At 43.2% G+C, this 21,625-nt stretch overlaps 1 protein-coding gene across 1 annotated transcript in view; it reads right to left on the reverse strand.

Annotated features, from left to right (window-relative positions):
• erbin (erbb2 interacting protein) overlaps nt 1-21,625 on the reverse strand; it is a gene marked incomplete at its 3' end in the record, with an annotated part of 100,629 nt that overhangs the window by 3,525 nt on the left and 75,479 nt on the right. The window contains 11 exon segments of the mRNA XM_083642132.1: nt 1,508-1,651; nt 2,618-4,121; nt 4,210-4,393; nt 5,006-5,123; nt 5,263-5,445; nt 5,756-5,929; nt 7,303-7,424; nt 12,083-12,182; nt 15,074-15,143; nt 17,969-18,084; nt 18,549-18,678. Of these exon segments, the coding sequence (XP_083498258.1) occupies nt 1,508-1,651; nt 2,618-4,121; nt 4,210-4,393; nt 5,006-5,123; nt 5,263-5,445; nt 5,756-5,929; nt 7,303-7,424; nt 12,083-12,182; nt 15,074-15,143; nt 17,969-18,084; nt 18,549-18,678 (2,845 nt within the window).

A 21,625-nucleotide genomic window follows, 5' to 3' on the forward strand; every position in this document is an offset into this window, starting at 1 on the left:
CCCGGTTAAATACTCCACTTGTTGTCAGTTGGATTTTATTATGAGAATATACTATTAGGGATGCACGATATATCAGCAATCATATCATTATCGGCCGATGTTAGTCATTTTTTTATATATCGGCATCGATCCGATGTTAGCAATGTTAATCTCAGTTATCGGTATCAGCCAAAATGTTCACAGAGAGGAAACTATGCGATTTATGGGCTTTTCCAGATGTTTAGTAAATGAAGAAAATACATTACTTGTTCAAATTTTTCAGTATGTACAAAATTTGATGATCATAGAACTTGATTTTATACAGATCATATCGACATCGGTAAATATCAGTTATCGGCCATAACAGCAATGTTAATATTGTTTGTCCGTATCGGCCACATTTTTCATATCTGTGCACCCCTAGAATATACACACCATATAAATGTGTATCACTAGAAAAGAAAGCCTCCCAAAGGACAATACCACAACCAAAATAATTGTTTTATTTATATTTTCCTTTAATTCCTAAAAAGCACTAGAAACTGCAACATATAAATGACCTGTCCTTGATCTATCTGTCAAGTCAGCTTTCAGTTACAGTATGTCAATGCCGCTCTCTGATATGACGATGATTTTACTAAGGTCACTAAACCAATTTTATGATGGTACAAAGAATGAGGCCCCTTTTAAACAGGTCTAATTTGCATTAGACTGAGGGCGCTTTCTGACTGGGTCCTTTTGAAAATCTGTTTCAAGACCGTGGATACAAACCAACCGTGTCCCGTGTGTATAGCTGTCCCGTTTGGTTTCACACCGACAGCTCTCAAATGATGTCTGTCCCGTTTGGATTCATGACGCTTTTTTTTAGGGTTTATTGTTTTAGGGTTCTTTATTTAGGGTTCTTGTGAAGGAATTTCACAAGAACTTATTTAGGGTTCTTGTGAAGGAAGTAACTATGGGACAAAACATGGCTGTATAATGTATCACTGTTGAGTTCTTTTCCTGGGCTCAGTTCAATTACTTTCAGACCGAAGGGAAACAAAAGCAGTCTCTGTCACAATCGAGCAGAGTCCATCTCTGCCAGGCAGACCCGCTTCAGCTTGTTCGTTTCAGTCGTAATCTCACTTTCGCACTTGTCAAATTAAACCATGACAAGGAGATAAATTAACTATATATATAAAATAAAATATATATATAGCCAAGTGGACCCAGTCTGAACGCACCCTGAGAGGAGCTAAACAAAAACCCTGTTAGAATCCATCCGTCTTTCCCACTGAGAAGGCATCACATGTATTACACGGTGGTGACAGATCACATGTGGGCAGACATGATGCTTTCACTTATGCAAAAAGGACAAGTGAAAGGTTGCTTCTGGACAACAGTGATCTCTTCTCAAGCTGGAGGAAAGAAGGAAACGGGTATTTCCTTCTCTTTGGAGGATGTGAAACTAGCAGGAGCTGGGGGAGTCCCAGCTTAGCGGGAGCTGCGGTAGCTAGCTTGCTAGCTAGCTAAAAGTCACAGTACTCACACAGAGGCCCAAAGCTCCGCAGGGCTGTCCGTCTCTGGCACTAACCACCAGAGAGCCTTGGCTGGCATGCATATCCCTAGAGCTGCCGTAGTGAGACCAGCTCATCGGGGCGAAATTGGAATTATAGGACCGCGACAGCACATTCTGAACAGAGGGACAACATGGAACAGCCAACACCAACCCACATGTCAGTGGCAGCCATGCGAGCCACCAAATGAGTGAGGACAAAAATACACAACAGTTTACAGCATACAGCAAAGACGTGCAGTGCATGACAACTATCAGCTGTACAGTTGAGTTAGTAGGCTTTAGCAATTTGTTTTCTTGGCACTTACACGTTAAAAAAGTGAAGGCTTTCGAAAAAGCTAACTTTTCCTTCTTGCTCACATGCTGTTACTGTATAATAGTGATACTCAACTTGCGGCCCGGTGCCCCCTGTGTGGCCCGTGATGGGAATGGATTTTTTTTTTTTACAGTGCACCTGAACGCAAAATCCAAGATACCCGCTGAATAAGTGTCCAAATGTTCATGTCATTCTGGCCAATACTCCACTTCTGTTATAGCATTTCAGTCCGGAATATGGAATATCTTTCAATAATCTATGATTTAGCTGCTAAATTGTCAAATACCGCTGTCTGCTCACTACCCAGGCACTTATGTATGTACCTAACCTAATTAACTTACCGGTAACTAACTATCCGGTGTGCACAACATTGTCAGACTAAACTCCGGCTGACACCCCAAAAACCTACAATCCGCTACAGAAAAATGTATATTGATTGTTTATTAACTGGCCCCTGGCCTTCTATCATTTCACGAAAGTGGCCCTCGGGCAAAGCAAGTTGAGTATCCCTGATGTATAATACAACACAATAATCTATGTTAACTTAATAGATGAACACCTACGACTTAGGCCTGTGAAGATGAACACATTCAAACTGTTATTCCCACCATCCTGATCTATGTCACTTATGAACACAAGGTTTAAGACCAACCTGGGTAAAAAAGAGGATCCCATAAGGAACGGTAGAGAGATACAGTTTTTCCTTCAGCACTGAACGGACAATATGACTAATGAGTATTTTTGTTGATCATAGCCGTGTTCTTTACCTTTTCCAATTTCTTGGCCTCAATGTGACGCATCACCTGGTCTCTCCAGTCGGACGGTACCCGTCCTGGCCCGACGCCTCCCGGTACTCCGGGCCCATCCAGGAGCGAGTGCTCAGACTTCACCCTGGTGTTGGGCCTCTTGCTGGGGCTGCTGTGCTGGTAGTTGAAGTCACTGACAGACATGGTCCTCTCTGGCAGCTCGTGGGGCTGCGGCCTGGCGCTGTGCGGCCTGGGGGCTCCGGGCACATCGATGCTGTACGTGCGCGCGGAGAGGGGCCTCTGCATGGCCTGGCTCATTGCCAGCGGCCCCCTGCCGAGAGTGTGAATGTCCCTGTATGTCATGTACTCTCCCTCGGGCACCTGCATGCGCCTCGGGTCGCCCATAGAGGCCGTGGAGGAGCTGCTGCTTTGCCTCTGCAGAGTGCTGCTTCTAGGCTGGCCACCGGAGGCCCACATGTCCCCGGAGGGTTTGGCCCCCAGGGGAGGTCCCCTCTGCTGGGGCTGCAGAGGGTAGGGAGGCGCCTGGTTACGGTTGGAGTAGTTGGTGTTGGCTAGTGAGTGTTGAGGTGGAGGGAGGTAGCCTTGGTGCTCTGGGGGCATGGGCGTCCGCTGGGCCCAGAGGCCCTCTTTAGGCATGGCACTGCTTGTGTACTGGATATTGTACTGAGGGGGAGGGAGGCCCATGGCCATGCTGGAGGAGCCCGGGTATCTGCTGCTGGCAGGGGGCTTGGAGGAGCTGCAGAGCAGGTCGGAGGAGGAGGCCGAGGAGCCGGGGTAGACCTGGAGAGTCTGCTCGTTGAGCAAGGAGGCCGACTTGCTCCTGACGATGCTCTGGCCCTGAGCTCCGGGTCCGATCCCCCTGCTGATCGCCCCCGCGTCGCACGAGTCGTCGTCATCCCCGTCGATGGAGTACAGCTTCATGCCGCCCGTCTCGATGTTGGTGACGCTGTGAGACTTTGTCACCTGAGGGGGCGGGCACCGCTTCTCCGGGGACAATTCCTCCGTGCTGCGAGACAGAGACATGTCACTGCTGGCTGTCACGCCTGTCGAGGCCGTACGCACCACGGATGTCTCCACTCTCATCGGTGACATCGCTTGGCTTTTCCCCCCCAGACTATTGAAGCAGTCGCCCAGCTGCTGGTTGCCGTTTTCTAAATGGTCCATGTTGTCATTGCTGAAGCCCTGCTTGTTGTTCAAGTCCTCCTTGGCTAAGGAACCATTCTTGGTTTTGTCAAAGTCGTCCAGCTGAACCATGTTATCAGTCGGCAGCTTGGACACATTCATATTGATCTGGTCCCACTTTGTGTAGGCATCTCCCATGCCGTTATTGATGCCTTTCTCAATGAACGCCAGCCTGGCTTCCATGGAGAGGTCATAGTCACCCATTTTCTCCGGCTGGGTCTGCTGGGTTTTCAACAGGGCCTGCAGGGATGTGTCTGAGCCATTGCCATTATGGTGGAGAGGAGTTGTGTCTTTGCGCTGGTTCATGTTCTCATCTTCTTGCCTAGAACACAGAACAAGGGGGTGATTGGTTTTGTTACAGACTGAACGGCTCTCCTGGCATGCTGACGTGTTGAAGAATGGTACTCTACCGGCTCTTGGGGAGGAAGGGCATCTTGGCCTCTCTCTCGGGGGTGCAGAGGGAGTTGTCCTGGCTGCTGTCAGTGGTCAGAGACACAGAGTCAGACATGCGTGACGGGGATGAACAATTACTGTTGTTCTGGTTGCTGTTGGCCACCGTGTCATCCAGCAACGAGTCTGCGTCTTTCCCATCATCTGTGAACCAAGAAGAGACTCACTGTCAGTGTACAGTCACTGGATCTATATTCTGTCTATGGTCACTGTCAGTGTACAGTCACTGGATCTATATTCTGTCTATGATCACTGTCAGTGTACAGTCACTGGATCTATATTCTGTCTATGATCACTGTCAGTGTACAGTCACTGGATCTATATTCTGTCTATGGTCACTGTCAGTGTACAGTCACTGGATCTATATTCTGTCTATGGTCACTGTCAGTGTACAGTCACTGGATCTATATTCTGTCTATGATCACTGTCAGTGTACAGTCACTGGATCTATATTCTGTCTATGATCACTGTCAGTGTACAGTCACTGGATCTATATTCTGTCTATGATCACTGTCAGTGTACAGTCACTGGATCTATATTCTGTCTATGGTCACTGTCAGTGTACAGTCACTGGATCTATATTCTGTCTATGATCACTGTCAGTGTACAGTCACTGGATCTATATTCTGTCTATGATCACTGTCAGTGTACAGTCACTGGATCTATATTCTGTCTATGGTCAGTTTCGTTTTTATTTTAATAATGCCAAAAAAATGCAAGCAGGAATGCCACAGATCTTGTTTTTTTTTATCTTACCTTTTTTGTCCTTGCTTAAGGTCACAACTTTAGGTTGGTTGATGGAGATTTCGATAAGAGGGGGCCGCATCTCTGCTATTTTCATCTCCTCTTCCTCATCCGACAGCTCCTCTGAGTCCTAGAGACAAAAGACAAAATTAATTAAAGTTAACACATCCTTCAGCCGAGTTTTTCATTTGAAACGTACGTAGCTCACTTATTTGTTTGTGAAACTGCAAGAGCTCTTAATCAGTTGGAAGACTGAATGTCCGTCGTACCTCCAATGTGTCCTCGTGGTTCATCAAGGAAGCCTCGGGGGAGTTGAGTGGGGCTTTGGGGGAGCTGTAGGACTCGGACATGTCTTTACATTCGGGGGTGGAGGAGTTCTGGGCAGACGTGTTGGTTGAGATTTTGGGCTCCGCCTCCATTGCCTTGCCATTGGCACAGGGGGCCTCTATCACCTGCACAAAAACAAAGTCCAGAAGGGAAGGTATACAACATACATGTTATTTCACTGGTAAATAGCTGTTGGGTAATTACAATGAAATTAAACTTTGCATATGTCGATTCATGCAACTTACAAACAATACAAGGTAAAAAATAAACAGTACACTCAAATCTAATCAACTATTCTTCAGTACAATCACTTATTTTGTTTGAATTAAATTTCATGTGAATGTAATCTAATATAGAAATACAATTGTTTGACATCAAGGGGGTCGTGAAGTGAGGTACATAAAAGTAGACGAGGCGAGTGATGCTGAAGCCGACCTTGACTCCCACGTCCTGCACGCCGATGTGGTTCCGCTCACTCTGCTTGGCCTCTTTCCCCGACTCGTCACTTGACTCATCCTCCCGGAGCCGGTGAGCCACGGACTGGGCCGTCTTCACCATGTTCTTCAACTCGTCTGGGTACGGTGTCGGGTAGCGCTTCAGGTTTCCCTCCTGGAAGAGAGGAAAACGTTAAAAGACTCTCTGTGGTCAGTAAGGATCCCATCGGCACTCTTCGCAAGAGTAGGCGTGTCACCCTGGTGCCCTGGCTAAATTCCCAAACAGGCCTTCCTTCAATCATGGCCACCTAATCATCCCTCGTTATCTAATTGGCACATTCAGTCCTCAACTCTCCAATGTGATAGGCTGATGTGTGGCGAGCCTTCTGGCGAAAAATGACCGCCATGCATCACCCAGGTGGGTGCTACACATCACCCAGGTGGGTGCTACACATCACCCACCTGGGTGCTACACATCACCCAGGTGGCTGCTGCACATCACCCAGGTGGCTGCTACACATCACCCAGGTGGCTGCTGCACATCACCCAGGTGGCTGCTACACATCACCCAGGTGGCTGCTGCACATCACCCAGGTGGCTGCTACACATCACCCAGGTGGCTGCTACACATCACCCAGGTGGGTGCTACACATCACCCAGGTGGCTGCTACACATCACCCAGGTGGCTGCTACACATCACCCAGGTGGGTGCTACACATCGGCGGCACACATTTGTTGAGTCTTGAGTAAAAGAGGAGAGCATTTTCAAAGTTTGACCAATAAACGCTATAATGTGAAGAATGATCACCACTAAATTACATCACCTTTTCAAATTGGAATTTTCCATCTGTAAACATCAAAACAGAAAAAGTCGACCTTTCCTCTGTGTGCATGTGTGTGTGTGTGTGTGTGTGTGTTAGGGATGTCACGAGACTAGAATTTCTACTTCGATACTGATACCCAGGAAAATATCGATACTCGATACCATTTTCGATACCATGCGGTGGCATGACAACAACACATCAAGAGGCATAAAAAATAAACAAAGACAGATGAATGGACAGACTCATGCTTCTCCATAATCTAGGCCCGATAAAACTCATTAAACACTTACTTTACACAACAGATTACACCTGATCTAGTCATCAGCCTATCATAACACAGCAGATTACACCTGTTCTAGTCATCAGCCTATCACAACACAGCAGATTACACCTGCTCTAGTCATCAGCCTATCATAACACAGCAGATTACACCTGCTCTAGTCATCAGCCTATCACAACACAGCAGATTACACCTGCTCTAGTCATCAGCCTATCAGAATACTTTGAACTTGTTGAAGCAAAAGATACCCAATAACCAATGACAGGGAGGGAGTAGTACGTTTGATTTTTCATTAAGAGAAAGCACTGCTGATATTGATACAGTTGCAAATGAGTATTGTATCCGTTTCAAATTTTTAGTATTGATTTTTATCGATACTTTTGACAACCCTAGTGTGTGTATGTGCGTGCACACACACTGCACAGTCAAGTGTGTAGCACTAACCCGTGGGGGCGTCTCCCGCTCATCTTTGTCCTCGTCACACTCAAAGGCCACCTGCGCACGCTGCTTGCGCTGCTCCTCCCAGAGAGACGGGTTGAAGCTCTCAGAGTCAGAGTTGGGAATGTCTGAAAAGAGGCAGAAACCAGCACAAGGCAAAATTACCTCAAATAGTGGGCTCATGCAGCAGAAGTCTCCCTTACATTCACACAACATGGGCATCAAAATCACATAGACTACTGAGATATAACATCAAGCCCTACACAAAAGTGTTTCCGACATGTGTAACCTCAATAAGTTGTAGTGTGCATTGAATTTGATTATATACCGGTACTACTATATTTTAAATATTTTTCTTCTTTCTGATGATTGGGAGCAGAATAGGTTTCTTTTTTATGCTTGTGAAATTTCTGTAGTTAAGATGATAGTTAAGGTGAAAAATGTGTTTGAAGATACTGTAGTAAAAATGATCTCTATATTAGTCATGGAACACTGGCCTTTGTTGTCCTTGCCCACGGAGTTAGATTCATTTGTGTAATTATGGCATTTGACCATGAGATGGCACTCATCCCATGTGAGGCAAGTAAACAAACTGAAGGAGCTGAGGAACCTAACAAATTGTATACTATACATACATATGACATAGGATCAAGCTGCTGATTGTATTATTAAGTGGGATTAGAATAACCTCAAGCATACAACTGTTCATGACAGTAAAAACCCTCATTCAATTTAACTATTAAAGTTGCAACTACTATGTTAGACATATTGATTACTACAACTACTTAGCAGACACTGTCTCCTAAATGTTGGCAGAGGGAGGAGAAAGGCAGTGATTACTTATCAATCATACTGTTATTGATTGGTGGTGAAGGCGGTGGTGCTCGTCATAATGAGGACTACTTGTGTTATGCTGCTGAAACTCTGCGTCACCATTCAGCATTGGTGTCTCTCACTGTTGCGACGGTCAGTCCTATGTTTTATGTAATGTCTTAATGCTTGCTGCAAGGCCACTTACCCAATGGGACAAACAAAGTTGAAATATGCAATTTCATTAGTTTGGGTACAAATATTATATGTACACACATACACGAAAAACTATCATAATTTTCACCTATTTTTGATTTTCTGTTTTTTTTAGCAGCATTATGCTGGCTAGTTAATTACTAGGTTCATTTTCTCTCTGTTATACATGCCCAAAGATGGCTCACTCATTTAATGTGTGAAATAAGATGCACATAAACAACATCATAGTCAAACAAGTTTGTAAACCTGACACGCCTGTGATCACATTTAAAGTTTATGACTGTAACCAAACTGAGAAATGAACTACTACTTGGAAAACAGTGTAACACTGTGGAGGAAATGCATAATAACCAACGACTGAGGTGATCTAAATGCGTTCACTCCCAGCTGACATGAATTGACACAATTTACACACGTGATTGCAAGAATACTGTCTCTAAGTGATGATCACGTCATGACGAACCATAGCAGCAATACAAACTCAGATGTACACAGTGTGCTCTTGTGAGGTACGTCACGTGATGCGTATGCTGCATGCCAACAAGTTGTAAAACATAACTACCTCCTTCATCAAAAATGCCTCTTAAGGCCCTGACCTCTGCCAGGAAACAGACAAAGCTCTCTGGAAAGAGACCCGACGGACGACTATCTATAACAATCTATAAATTAACTTCAACAGAACTTGTTGGGGGCATTCTGGTGGTGGCATACTTGGCCAACACTGGCAAATACTAAGCAGTGACTCACCACAGTGGAAAAGAAGACACATTTTATCTGCTACATCTGTATGTTATGTCTGTTTTTCAAATGAAAATTCCATCTTCACATACAACCGTATATACTCTATGTATATATTATCAATCTGTGATGTGATATTCAATGTATTCCAGGACTTATTTTGTGAGGACGTGTTGAAATTCACCTTTTTCCTGTCTCCACCTTCCCTCATGCTGCCTTGTCTGGGTCTACTTGAGTTAATGATTGCCAACTTTTCCCATAATAATAGGCCCTATGGCTTCAATTCACCAAGACCTGATGTTTGCACTGTGCATGCTTTAGATCAGGGATACCCAACTTGCTTTGCCCGCGGGCCGCTTTTGCAAAATCACAGGAGGCCAGGGGCCAGTTAACACGTTCACTGCCGTCGACGAGTGTATGTTGTCACCACTGTTAGCTGTCAGCTAATATCTCAATGTGATGTCATGCTGTATGTTGTCACCACTGTTAGCTGTCTGCTAATATCTCAATGTGATGTCATGCTGTATGTTGTCATCACTGTTAGCTGTCTGCTAATATCTCAATGTGATGTCATGCTGTATGTTGTCACCACTGTTAGCTGTCTGCTAATATCTAAATGTGATGTCATGCTGTATGTTGTCACCACTGTTAGCTGTCTGCTAATATCTCAATGTGATGTCATGCTGTATGTTGTCATCACTGTTAGCTGTCAGCTAATATCTCAATGTGATGTCATGATGTATGTTGTCACCACTGTTAGCTGTCTGCTAATATCTCAATGTGATGTCATGCTGTATGTTGTCATCACTGTTAGCTGTCAGCTAATATCTCAATGTGATGTCATGCTGTATGTTGTCATCACTGTTAGCTGTCTGCTAATATCTCAATGTGATGTCATGCTGTATGTTGTCATCACTGTTAGCTGTCTGCTAATATCTCAATGTGATGTCATGCTGTATGTTGTCATCACTGTTAGCTGTCAGCTAATATCTCAATGTGATGTCATGCTGTATGTTGTCATCACTGTTAGCTGTCTGCTAATATCTCAATGTGATGTCATGCTGTATGTTGTCACCACTGTTAGCTGTCTGCTAATATCTCAATGTGATGTCATGCTGTATGTTGTCATCACTGTTAGCTGTCAGCTAATATCTCAATGTGATGTCATGCTGTATGTTGTCATCACTGTTAGCTGTCAGCTAATATCTCAATGTGATGTCATGCTGTATGTTGTCATCACTGTTAGCTGTCTGCTAATATCTCAATGTGATGTCATGCTGTATGTTGTCACCACTGTTAGCTGTCAGCTAATATCTCAATGTGATGTCATGCTGTATGTTGTCACCACTGTTAGCTGTCTGCTAATATCTCAATGTGATGTCATGCTGTATGTTGTCACCACTGTTAGCTGTCTGCTAATATCTCAATGTGATGTCATGCTGTATGTTGTCATCACTGTTAGCTGTCAGCTAACATCTCAATGTGATGTCATGATGTCATGCTGTATGTTGTCACCACTGTCAGCCATCTGCTAATATCTCAATGTGCTGTCATGCCGTCGGGTCAAAACTCGCATCGCAATTTCGTGCCGTATATTCGCATCGCTCTTGATGTGTAAGGACCTTTACAAGGAGTTTAATCTCTTCCCCTTCAGAATCTATTGCTTTCATTTATGTCACCAGAAACGTCCAAAGCAGAGGGTTTCTCAATCAACGATTCTTTTTTTTTAAAATCATGTTTATTACGCCTGACTTTTTTTCTGATCTGAACATTTTCTTTATTTAAAGAAGAAATGAGAAGCAAAAAAAAACATGTGGATGTGCAAATTCCTCTCAATGTGAGTTGCACCAGGCTCAGTGTGACCTAGCTGGCACACTGCTGTAATAGGAGGATAGGAAACCAGACCAAACTAACAGATGCTTGAGAAGAGACAAAGGCTAAAAAACGGGTGTTTCTTGTGTAGCAGCCTTCTCACATAACGTCCTTGATACGGTATACATCCAAACTACCTTAGGTTACATCCGACAATCACACGCTCTACTAAGATAAAGAGACCGGGGTCCACATCACCAGAGACTGTATGCAATGGTAATTCTCTGAGCATATGGCGCCAAGACTACCGTAAATTTCGGACTATAAGCCGCGGCTTTTTGCCCGTTTTTTGGCCCTGTGGCTTATATAACGGTGCGGCTTATCTATGGATTTTTTCGGGGGAAAAAAAAAAAAAAAACGGAATTCTCTCTTTTTTAGCACTCTTTCTAACTATAAATCCACTTCTGTTTTAATTTCCTCTCTTGCCCTCTTTTCACCACACCACGGACACTGTGTGCACTGTAAAAAAAAACACAGGTGGTGTTGTGTTATGTTGTTTTGTTGAAATGTTAATAAATGGGAGCTTCCTCAAACAGCCATCTCTTTCCCGACAATCCCCTCTGTGCATGAACCCTTACATATGGTAATTAAACATTAAAACACAAAAAAAAAAAAAAAAAAAAACATTAAAACACCTGCGGCTTATAGTCCGGTGCGGCTTATATATGTAACAAACAGGCAATTTTGCTGCTGCGGCTTATACTCCGGTGCGGCTTATAGTGCGGAAATTACGGTACACATAACGGACATGAAACTTTGTGTGGTTTTACAGACAGTGGGACACACAGTATTTAGTGATTGGCTGGGTATCGGCTGAAAATGTCCAAACACTCAAAAGTGTGGTCTGTTGTGTCTGGCATGCAAATCCTGCTCCTATTACAGTACATACAAGTAAAGATGTATGTATATACAATAGACCCTTTTCACGGGGGGCATTTTGTGTCGAAAAGGCAGGGTAAACACTAATGAGGTTTTCCAAATTCCAATCATGGAAGTTTGAAACCCTCATTAGTGTTTTGTTGCACCTGTGTTGACCCTGCCTTTTTGACACAAAATGGCACCCGTGAGAAGGGTCTATAGGATGGTAAAGTGAATGTGTAGCCCCTGTTGCTAAGCTTTGACTGGGGAAAAACAGCAAGTCAGTACTCACAGTCCTCTGTCCTGGTCTGCTGGGGGAACATGTAGTTGGTGAGCACGGTTTTCTGCGTCTCTGGATCCTCCTCTTTCTGGAGAGGTATCAGGGGCTTCGACTGCAAGAGACACAAAAAAAAGAAGAACGGTTTGAGTACGCTGTCTGACATCAGACGTACTTTGGCAAGACAAAACAACTCCCAAAGACTGTCTCTTCTCTGCGCCGAGCTTTGGCAGAGCAACTGCACATACTGAAATAAACAAGTGACTTGTGCGGAAGCAGCCAATGAATGCGATCAACTGCATAACGCATGAAAAGCAAACCACTGAAACGTCAGGATTGTGATTGAATATCATGTAAATCTACTACATTTCTATAACACAAACCGATTAAACCTTCTTCTTTTTTTAAGTGGGATTCCACTTGACGTGTTAGTGCAGTCAGAGAGGATGCAAGATTTCTGCTCTTAAAAAAAAAATCGATATTTATTCAACAGTGCTTCAGCAAACCTGAAAGACAAGGGTTTCTGCGGAAGTGTGTGACAGATTGAGCGTGGAGGAGAGAGTGAGACTGGGAAAGAGAAGGAATATGAGAGAGAGAGAGAACGAGAACAAACACTATCCACTCATAGGATGGTGATCAATAAGGAAACCGGCAGGAGGCGCTATCCCGCTGACGTTAGCGCCCTCTTTCAGGGCCGCTGGAAGTCACTTTAAGCAGGGGGTGCTGGGAGGAAGGGACTCAATTTGACGGGTTTTTTTTTTTTTTTTTTTACATTTTTTTGCCATATTTAGAGGAATATCTCATTTTAAATTAACATTAGGATTATACTGTTGTGATGTAATTATTCACTATTTTCTCCTTTTCTCACTCATTCAGAGCAAAGAGGGAGATATATAGCATGATGATAATGCTCTATATCTCCCTATTTGCTCTGAATACACCAGTTAACATGACACAGAGTTAACATGATAGAAATATTATCAGCAAACTTAATGACTAGACTAATTATTCTGATCTGAATGGCAATGATTATATCAAGAAACATTGACTCCTCTCTTTGCTGTATAGTGGCAGGTGCATTTTTGAGTAGGCTATTAAAATAGCATGTCAGGTTCACATTTCTTTATTGCCAGATTAAACAATTCGTATTGGTTGTTGGTTGGTTCAACACAACATGTGCGCGCATGCGTGCTTCTTCTTCTTCTCTAGCCTACAAGCATGTAACTTCCTTGATTGTTATTGTTGATAATTCTATTTAAATAGGCTACATTTTCAGTATATCAATAATGCAATCATTTCCCGAGACATTCCCAAACAAGAAAGGAACATAGTGCACTGCAAAATATTTTCAATTGCATTTGTAAAAAAAAAAAAAAAAAAAATCATCTCGCCACTAGGGGGTGCTGCAGCACCCCCGTACTAACCGCGGCCCTGCCCTCTCTTAATCACCTCATGCTGGTCAAGAAAGTGGAGAGAGCAGCGGGTTTCATAACCCTGGCCTCCACTGCGGGGTGAAGCAGTCTTACTTATCATGCTACATTTTGGCCTTAATAATATTGTCATCTTGTCACCATGTGTTAGCGCGCTGCAGTGCCAGTTGCACTCAAGTCAGCGCGGAAGCAAAGTCACATTGGTTGTTCCAGTCGAGCTGATAACGGCGGCCGCTAAAGTTACCAATCCTGTTTTCAAGTGTGAAGGAACCTTCAGAGCCGATGAATGTCAAACGTCAGCCGTCCGCGTGCGTCTTTCTGGGCGGAAAACAAAATGGATCCGGGGTCCTAAAACAAGTGATGGCGTAACAATAAAGCCCTGTGCTGTTCACTGGGCCGAGCTTTGAAGATGTGGAGTTTAGGGTGTCACGAGGCACCGGCCTGCGGTGCCATGTGGCATGTTTGGATCAAGTGTCCTGGAAGTGGTTTACTGCATTTTGAATGTGTTTTCCTGTTAGGCTAGTAGAAAGAGCTACTTGGTCCAGTGTGATTAATTCTTAGCTGGATGTTGGTACTGGCACATTTTCCCCCCACTCATACTAGTGTATATGTATATCATAACCAAGCTCAACATAAAGTATGTGAAAATATACCGGAAGCATTATGGACTATTCTTATATTAACATTGATATTAATTGTAATCACTGATTTTAAATGACCTGTTTTTGTTCAATCATGACTCGGAATAGTATTACACCCTTTATATCCTCCCACCTTCCCTTTGACTGACATGAGGTGTATTTGTGGGCCAAATTCTGTGCTTGTATCCAAAACTGTAACACAGAATTCACATTCAGTCATCATTTCTGTACGGTTAGTGTCTTATACTAGTCCTTAATTTCCTTCAAGTAAGCTGTTTGAGGCAACCCACCCTGCTCCCATTCTGGGGGCGGGTTCGCCAATGTGTTCTTTAGATCTTCAGAAATGACATAATAGTTCTTCTTGAGAAGGCTTTTAGGTGCAATCCCACTGTTATTTCTTATGAATTTCTTTAATTTTCCTTAGGAACTTCTCAAAACAAAATAGAATTAATAGAATTAATTAATTCAAAGATTCTTAGGAATCTTTTAGGATTCCTAAGATCCGGAAAAAAAAAGTTTTTGAGAATAGCATATTTTCCTTTTTCTCTCTCTCTTTCTTATGAGTAAAGATAAGAAAAAACAAGAAGATTGCTTTTTCTGAAGAGGGCTTTGTGAATCCGGCCCCTGATCTCTATAGCGCACATCACCATCGGACAACACTAAACACAAACAATGACCTAATTTCCCTGTTTGAAGCCACTCTTGGCTTAGACTTGTGCACCAATATCAATGTGTTTAATTACATTTGCCTATTCAAACCGCTACCTGACCCCCAAGCCATGTTTTGCCTTTGACTTTTCTGAACGCTGTCCAACTGACGCCGTGTGACCTCTTAGTGAACTGAATTAATTTAGGATTTTTCAATGGCACAGCAGCAAGTCAGTCTTCTTCCATATCAGATGAGAGTCTTTGTGTGTGTGTATGTGATCCCTCACCTGATTCTCAGACAGCCACATAGCAGTCATCTGGTTGAGTTTAGTGAAACTGTAGGGAAGATTCTTCAACCTGTGGTGGAACAACAACCAAAACAGCCATTCAATAATGTTGCACAAGCAATCTGAGTGAGACACATACGACTTGATTGTTATCCCACAGGACATTTGCTACAATATAGCTATAAATGTCACAATATGTCTCCAGGGCAAATTGGAGAGTAAAAAGTTGGTCTGCGGCCACACTTCTTCTTCTTCTTCTTGCACTTGTAAAACCACAACCCGTTTTGCCACAACCCCAGCTGTGGGGTCGTGGCAAAACTAGATCTAGTGCTGCCTGCTGGCACTAAGCAGACACTGCGGATGGAAAAAGCCCTGATCAGGTCTCCAGGCCTGTCAGTTTCCAAACTCAACCCCATTCATTCTGACCTGAACTCAAACGTTTCCATCATGATGTTGTAATGATTAAGTTCGGTTTCAGACTGTGTGTGTGTGTGTGTGTGTGTGTGCGCGCGCGTGCGTGTGTGTGTGTGTGTGTAAGAAGAGGACCGTGACGTTCTTTCACCTCTAGTAGGCAGTGTTCGTTTTTTTCTCTCAGTGACGTATTCAATTCACAACAGCGCAATTAAAGAACTCTTTTCAATGAGCTGGCTGGGCTTGTTTTACAAGGAACCATGTGACAGTAGCATTTCAACAACAAAGGTTACTAACAATTTACACACACACACACACACACACACACACACACACACACACATTCGTGTGTGCAACATTCGTTGCAAGAGCAACAGGTTTAAGTTTTCTTTTCTTCCCACTTCTATAGGTCTACTGAACAACCATCACATTGTTCATAGCACTTAGTGGAGTTAGACTTTTATGATGGTTATTGTACATCTGCATTGCTCTTAATTGTGATACTTTTATTACCATACTGGTGATTGTGCACTTTATTCCGGTCCATGATGTACTTTTGTACTGTTACTTGGTGTGACCTGTGATTAGTACTCATGATGAATATGTTTCTACTTGTATTTATTTTCTAATTTATTGAATTTGCTCCCTACTATGGTTAAGCTGACTCTAGGTCAGCTATACCTACAGTGTGAGTGACTGTTGCTTCAATTGAATGTACAAACGCTGCTAATATGTGTCGTCTGTATCTGTTTTAAAACGCTTATGTGAACTATTGCACTTTGTCCAAGACAAATTTCCCTCGGGACAATAAAGTAAATCTCAATCTCTCTCAACACACACACACACACACACACACACACACACACACACACACACACACACACACACACACACACACGCACTGGGAGTTGTGTACGGTACTATAAAAAACAAAACCTGGAAATCCTCCAAAAGCACCAGCAACAACAACAACAACAACAACAAGACAAATCACAGGCCTGAGTACATCAACATTGCGAGCATAAATGTGTGTTATAGTGAAACCCCACCAAAGTGCACGTGCCGCATCAGAGCGATATGCTAACGTTGTTCACGCAATCCCGAGTCCTAAATGGGTATAAAGGATGTGATGTAGGCCAGGGGAAGCTGGGGGAAAGAATGGAAGACTTAGACATGAAGGAGACAACTGCAGGGCGAGACTTACAGGCGAGCGACCCACAATAAGATCCATAGAGACCCTACTGCTGTCGCGCGGCTAAAAAGAAACAGGAAATAAACTCAAAGCAAATTGCTTTGGAGCTTAATGCCATCAACCCCGATGATGCAACTGTTCTCCGAGCCCAGACGCTTATTCCTGAGGCCTTTCAAACTAAAGTCGCAGAGAAAACTGGGAAGCTTTGAAGGGCTGGAATCAAACTTTTCCTTTTTTTTTGTGTGCACTTGGCAGGAGAAACTACCGTTCATAAAATTCATTCAAGTTCATAAAATACATCATAGGGAAACAACGAAGCACGCAAATCAGATGATGACCATAAAAAGGATATTAGGATAGCTGTCTGTGTGTGTTTGAATGTTCAACATTATATCTATGGTGGCTGTAGGCGGTAGGGGCGGTTTAGTGTGGGTTAGGCTGGGGACATCTTTGAATGTCTGTGTTTAGGGAATTTTTTCCCAACCAGTTAATATTAAATAAGGTCGTGAGAACAACCGGTGTCACTTTCTTCCACCGTGAAGATCATACATCAGGATGTTTCATTTAACTGCTTCTCAGTACGACCTAGCCGTCAAGGTAGTGCGTGGATATTATATTTGCCACAAAAGGCCAAATGTATTCAGGTGGGGCGGTCGCGTTGTAGTTAGCAGGCTTCTACCTATCTACACTGCTGTCAAAACAAGCTAGCCCGTCAGGTGAGCTGTCTCTCCATCACTGCTGCTACTTCATATAAAAGAGAAAGTTGAATTCACTTGAACACTTGTGAAGAATGTGTACTGTAGTTTCTTCTTTCTTGACATTTTTCACAACACAAGCTATCAGCTCTGAGTAACCTGTCTGTGGCTCTGGTGGCTGCTTGGTGTTTGAATGTGTGTTTGTTTGTCGCATGGCACGTGTCGGTGGTGGAGTTTGCCATTTAAGCACTGTGCTTGGTCTGAAGGACACCGCACAGCCGGGAAACTAGAGGCTGTCTCACAAAGCTAACTAAGTTTCACTACCGGGGCATGGTGGCACAGTAGTAGCGATCTTGCCTCACAGCAAGAAGGTCCTGGGTTCAATTCCCGCTTGGGACGCTGTTGGCACGCCTCCCCCATGCCTTCGGTGCGTGCCCCGTGCCCAGGTGGGCTATCTTGTGAACAGGGCCTTTCTGTGTGGACTTTGCATGTTCTCCCTGGTGGTCCCTTGGGGTTTCCTCCATATAAGATCAATATGGACCCCCACTAAGAACATGCGAGAAGATGGTGGTCCGAGCGCATGGTGAGAGGACTCACTTGTTGTTGCTGAGATTGATGACCTTGAGCTTCTGCATGTCACCCAGCTCCTCAGGCAAAGACTCCAGCTTGTTGGAATGCAGGAACAGCACAGTCGCACTCTTCCAGTTGCCCATCTGTGAGGGGAGGAAAGCAGGGCGTCAGAGCCGTCACGCCTGGGCTGACAGACATGCCACACCGCTTTACTCTATATGGCTGCAACTAACCCTTATTTTCATTGTTGATTGATTTGTCTATTATTTTCTTAATTAATCAATTAGATGTTTGGTCTATAAAATGTCAGGACATGGTGTCGATCAGTGTTCCCCTAAAGCCCAAGATGACATCCTCAAATGTCTTGTTTTGTCCACAACTCAAAAGATATTCAGTTCACTGAGGAGGAAAGAAACCAAAAAAATATTCACATTTGAGAAGCTGGAATCAGAGGATTTGACTTTGTTTTCTTAAAAAAAATGACTCAAACCGATTATCAAAATAGTTGCAGATTAATGTAATAGTTGACAACTAATAGATTCATCGGTGCAGCTTTACTTTACTCATGCGCGTGCGCACGCACACACACACACACATCTACACTCACCTCTGGGGGGAGCTGTGTAAGGAAGTTGTGATCTGCAGCAAAGGTGCGGATGCTGGTACACTGGCCGATGGTGGAAGGCAAGGCCTCGATTTCATTGAAACTACAGTCCAGCTCATCCAAGGCCATCAGTCTGGTGCACAGAGGAGCAGAAAGGGGAAGACAAGAGGACTTTTATTCATGCATTATAAATTGTTTTTCATACTATGTACATACTTTGTGAAAGGAGTTTGCAACTCTTGACTAAGTTCATATCTAAATGAATGTTAGAAAAGTAGGCTACCACTTCATGTCAAAGATCTGGAACATCCACATGGTAAAAATGAACTGTAATGTCCAACTTAAGGCTTTACGAGCAGCTATGCGATGCGGTATGGCCAACGTTCTAGAACATGCTGCTATATTATCCAGTGAAATCTTTGGATCCCCGGCTAATCAAGTATTTTAAGTATTTTTCAGATGACCGAGAAGCATGACATTGTGAAATCGTTCTAAATTGCCTCTTGTGCTATTCCTATCTGTGAAAGGCGTTACCTTCTTCTTCAACAAACAAACAAAAAACAAACAAAACAGGAAAGCGGTGGAACATATATAAAGTAATATAATATAGTTCAGAAGAGCTAATTTGTGGTAGACCATCACCACAATGTCAGTAGTGTGCTGTCCATCTGGCAACTTCAAAGCCTATGATTATAGATTAGAATCAGTTTCATATAGTGGACAGAAGGTCGAGCCTATGCTGACGCACTGAAACTCTTCATGTGCTACCACTAGTAATAGATGAGTCAGGACCTTTAGCCATCAAACCACACATTAAGATGTAATTACTGTTTAAAAGAATATTATTTATTTAGGCCAATCCGTCATGCAGCCATAAGAACAATTCTTTAAAGACAGTGCTATATTTGGGTTTGACTATTTATGCATATTGTGCACTTTTACTTGATGTACCGTTAATAGCACAACATCTGCATCATTTCAATTGGATTGGTGATCGGCTGATCACACTGTAAAAAAAAAAAAAAACTACAATCCCTACTAAAGCGTAGAACTTCTTTCAATTTAATTGTGAGCCAGGTACCGAGGGAGAAGAAAATCACAATACCTTCAAATAGGAGAAAATCGAAAAGAAATAGCTGCATAATTACCGTAAGATGACAAAAAAGTCTTCAAACAAGAAGAGAGAGGCAGCTTTCTGACAGCGTAAAAAAACAACATGTGGGGAAGCTTTACGGGACGAGACTTTGAACGCAAAAGACTTTGACATTTCAAACTGAAGCCATGTCGCTCAGCAGGGCTTTCTGCCGAGTGCAAACATGCAAATGCAGACGAATGCAAAGTGAGTGCGAGCTGCCCGGAGAGCTACTGTGCCCTCCATCGTCCAGCTCCATCTTCTCTGTGGCTAAAGAATCAACAGGGGATTTAATTCACTCCACTTTGCAGAGTGCAAAGCAGGGACAAACAACAACACAACTGGCTACTAACACACAGAGACAGCGAGTGCACCCGACCAAACAGAAGCTAGGTATAAATAAACCAAAAAAATAAAAAAAGATTATATATTTAAACTACCATCCTGGCATGGGATTTAGCTAAATCATAGGCTTTGTCACATAATCTGTGCCAAAGTACACTAGGATACACATCCAAACATAAGGGATAATTGACAGTGTTTGGACACAATAGATAATGATCGCAGATGCAATAGTACAGATGTAATAAACACAGGATTGTGGCTTTCATCTGTGTGGGATGGACTGAACTAAACTAAACTAAACAGTAGGCGGATTAGAATGGAGCCTAATCTCTATGCCAGGCCATGATGATTTAGAGTAGACCCAGGGCCAGTGTGTTGACCTTGCACTCTTACGCACTGACCGCAGTGTAATAAAGGAAGTCGTAAGCCCCAGAGACACACCGGGCCAATGGCAAAGAGCTCACTTTCAGCTGTTGCGTGCGTCTCCTCACGTCGCCTGTGTCGGCACCTTAGTTGACCAAAGGCTACAGCCGATGGTCAACTAGCACGCACGTTCTGGCTGCGCCTGCGTGAGACCGAGGACCGCGGATGTACAAAACATTGGATGACGCATAAATGAAACAAAGTAGCGCTTGCCTGCCATTTTCACACCACATTGCTCACCACTTAAAGGAACACTCCGCCCATTTTCAACCAGCTTTGTATCATTAGAACATCAGTAGTGTATCAGAAAACTGTAAACGGTTTTGAAGTCTGTCATTTAATTTGAGTTATTGAGTGTTAAAGTGTGGACCAGTGACACTAACTCAAATTAATAACTCATTAACTCAAATGAACTCTCAATAACTGTCAAACTAGATGAATGATGAATAGTTTGACAGTTATTGAGAGTTGATTTGAGTTAATGAGTTATTAATTTGAGTTAGTGTGGACCAGTGATGTCACTGGTCCACACTTTAACACTCAATAACTGTCAAATTAAATGACAGACTTCAAAACCGTTTACAGTTTTCTGATATACTACTGATGTTCTAATGATACAAAGCTGGTTGAAAATGGGCGGAGTGTTCCTTTAAGACTGTTTCGTAATATAGCTACGGTACTTCTAAGAATAAATCTGATAAAATGTTGCAAATGGCACTGGCATTGACTACGTTTACATGCACACAATATTCCACTATTATTCGGAAAATGACAATATTCTGAATTTGATAAGGGTCATGTAAACAGCATATTCCAGTTGCATTTTCCGAATTTGTCCTTTTTCCAAATTTAGCATTTTCCGATTAAGAAATCTGGGTTATTCCAGTATTATTCGGGTTTTCGGAGGATTTTTTGATCATGTATACAACGCATTTGGAATATACATCTCAATCAAGGTTTTTCCTACAGTTTGCGACGCATGTTGCCTGTTTGTGGTCAACTGATGTTTGCTAGAAAGCTCTAGAACTGGCGATATAATCATATAATCCATCATCACTGGCATGCAAAAAGAAAAGCCGAAATTTCTGATCGGGAGGAGATGAGAAACATCGATTTAAAGAGAGATATATTTAAAGAGAGAGAATAGTGCCCACGGAAGTCCACAATGCTTGCGAGCCTG

Source organism: Poromitra crassiceps (genome assembly GCF_964638095.1).
Source record: "Poromitra crassiceps genome assembly, chromosome: 8".
Taxonomy (NCBI): Eukaryota; Metazoa; Chordata; class Actinopteri; order Beryciformes; family Melamphaidae; genus Poromitra; species Poromitra crassiceps.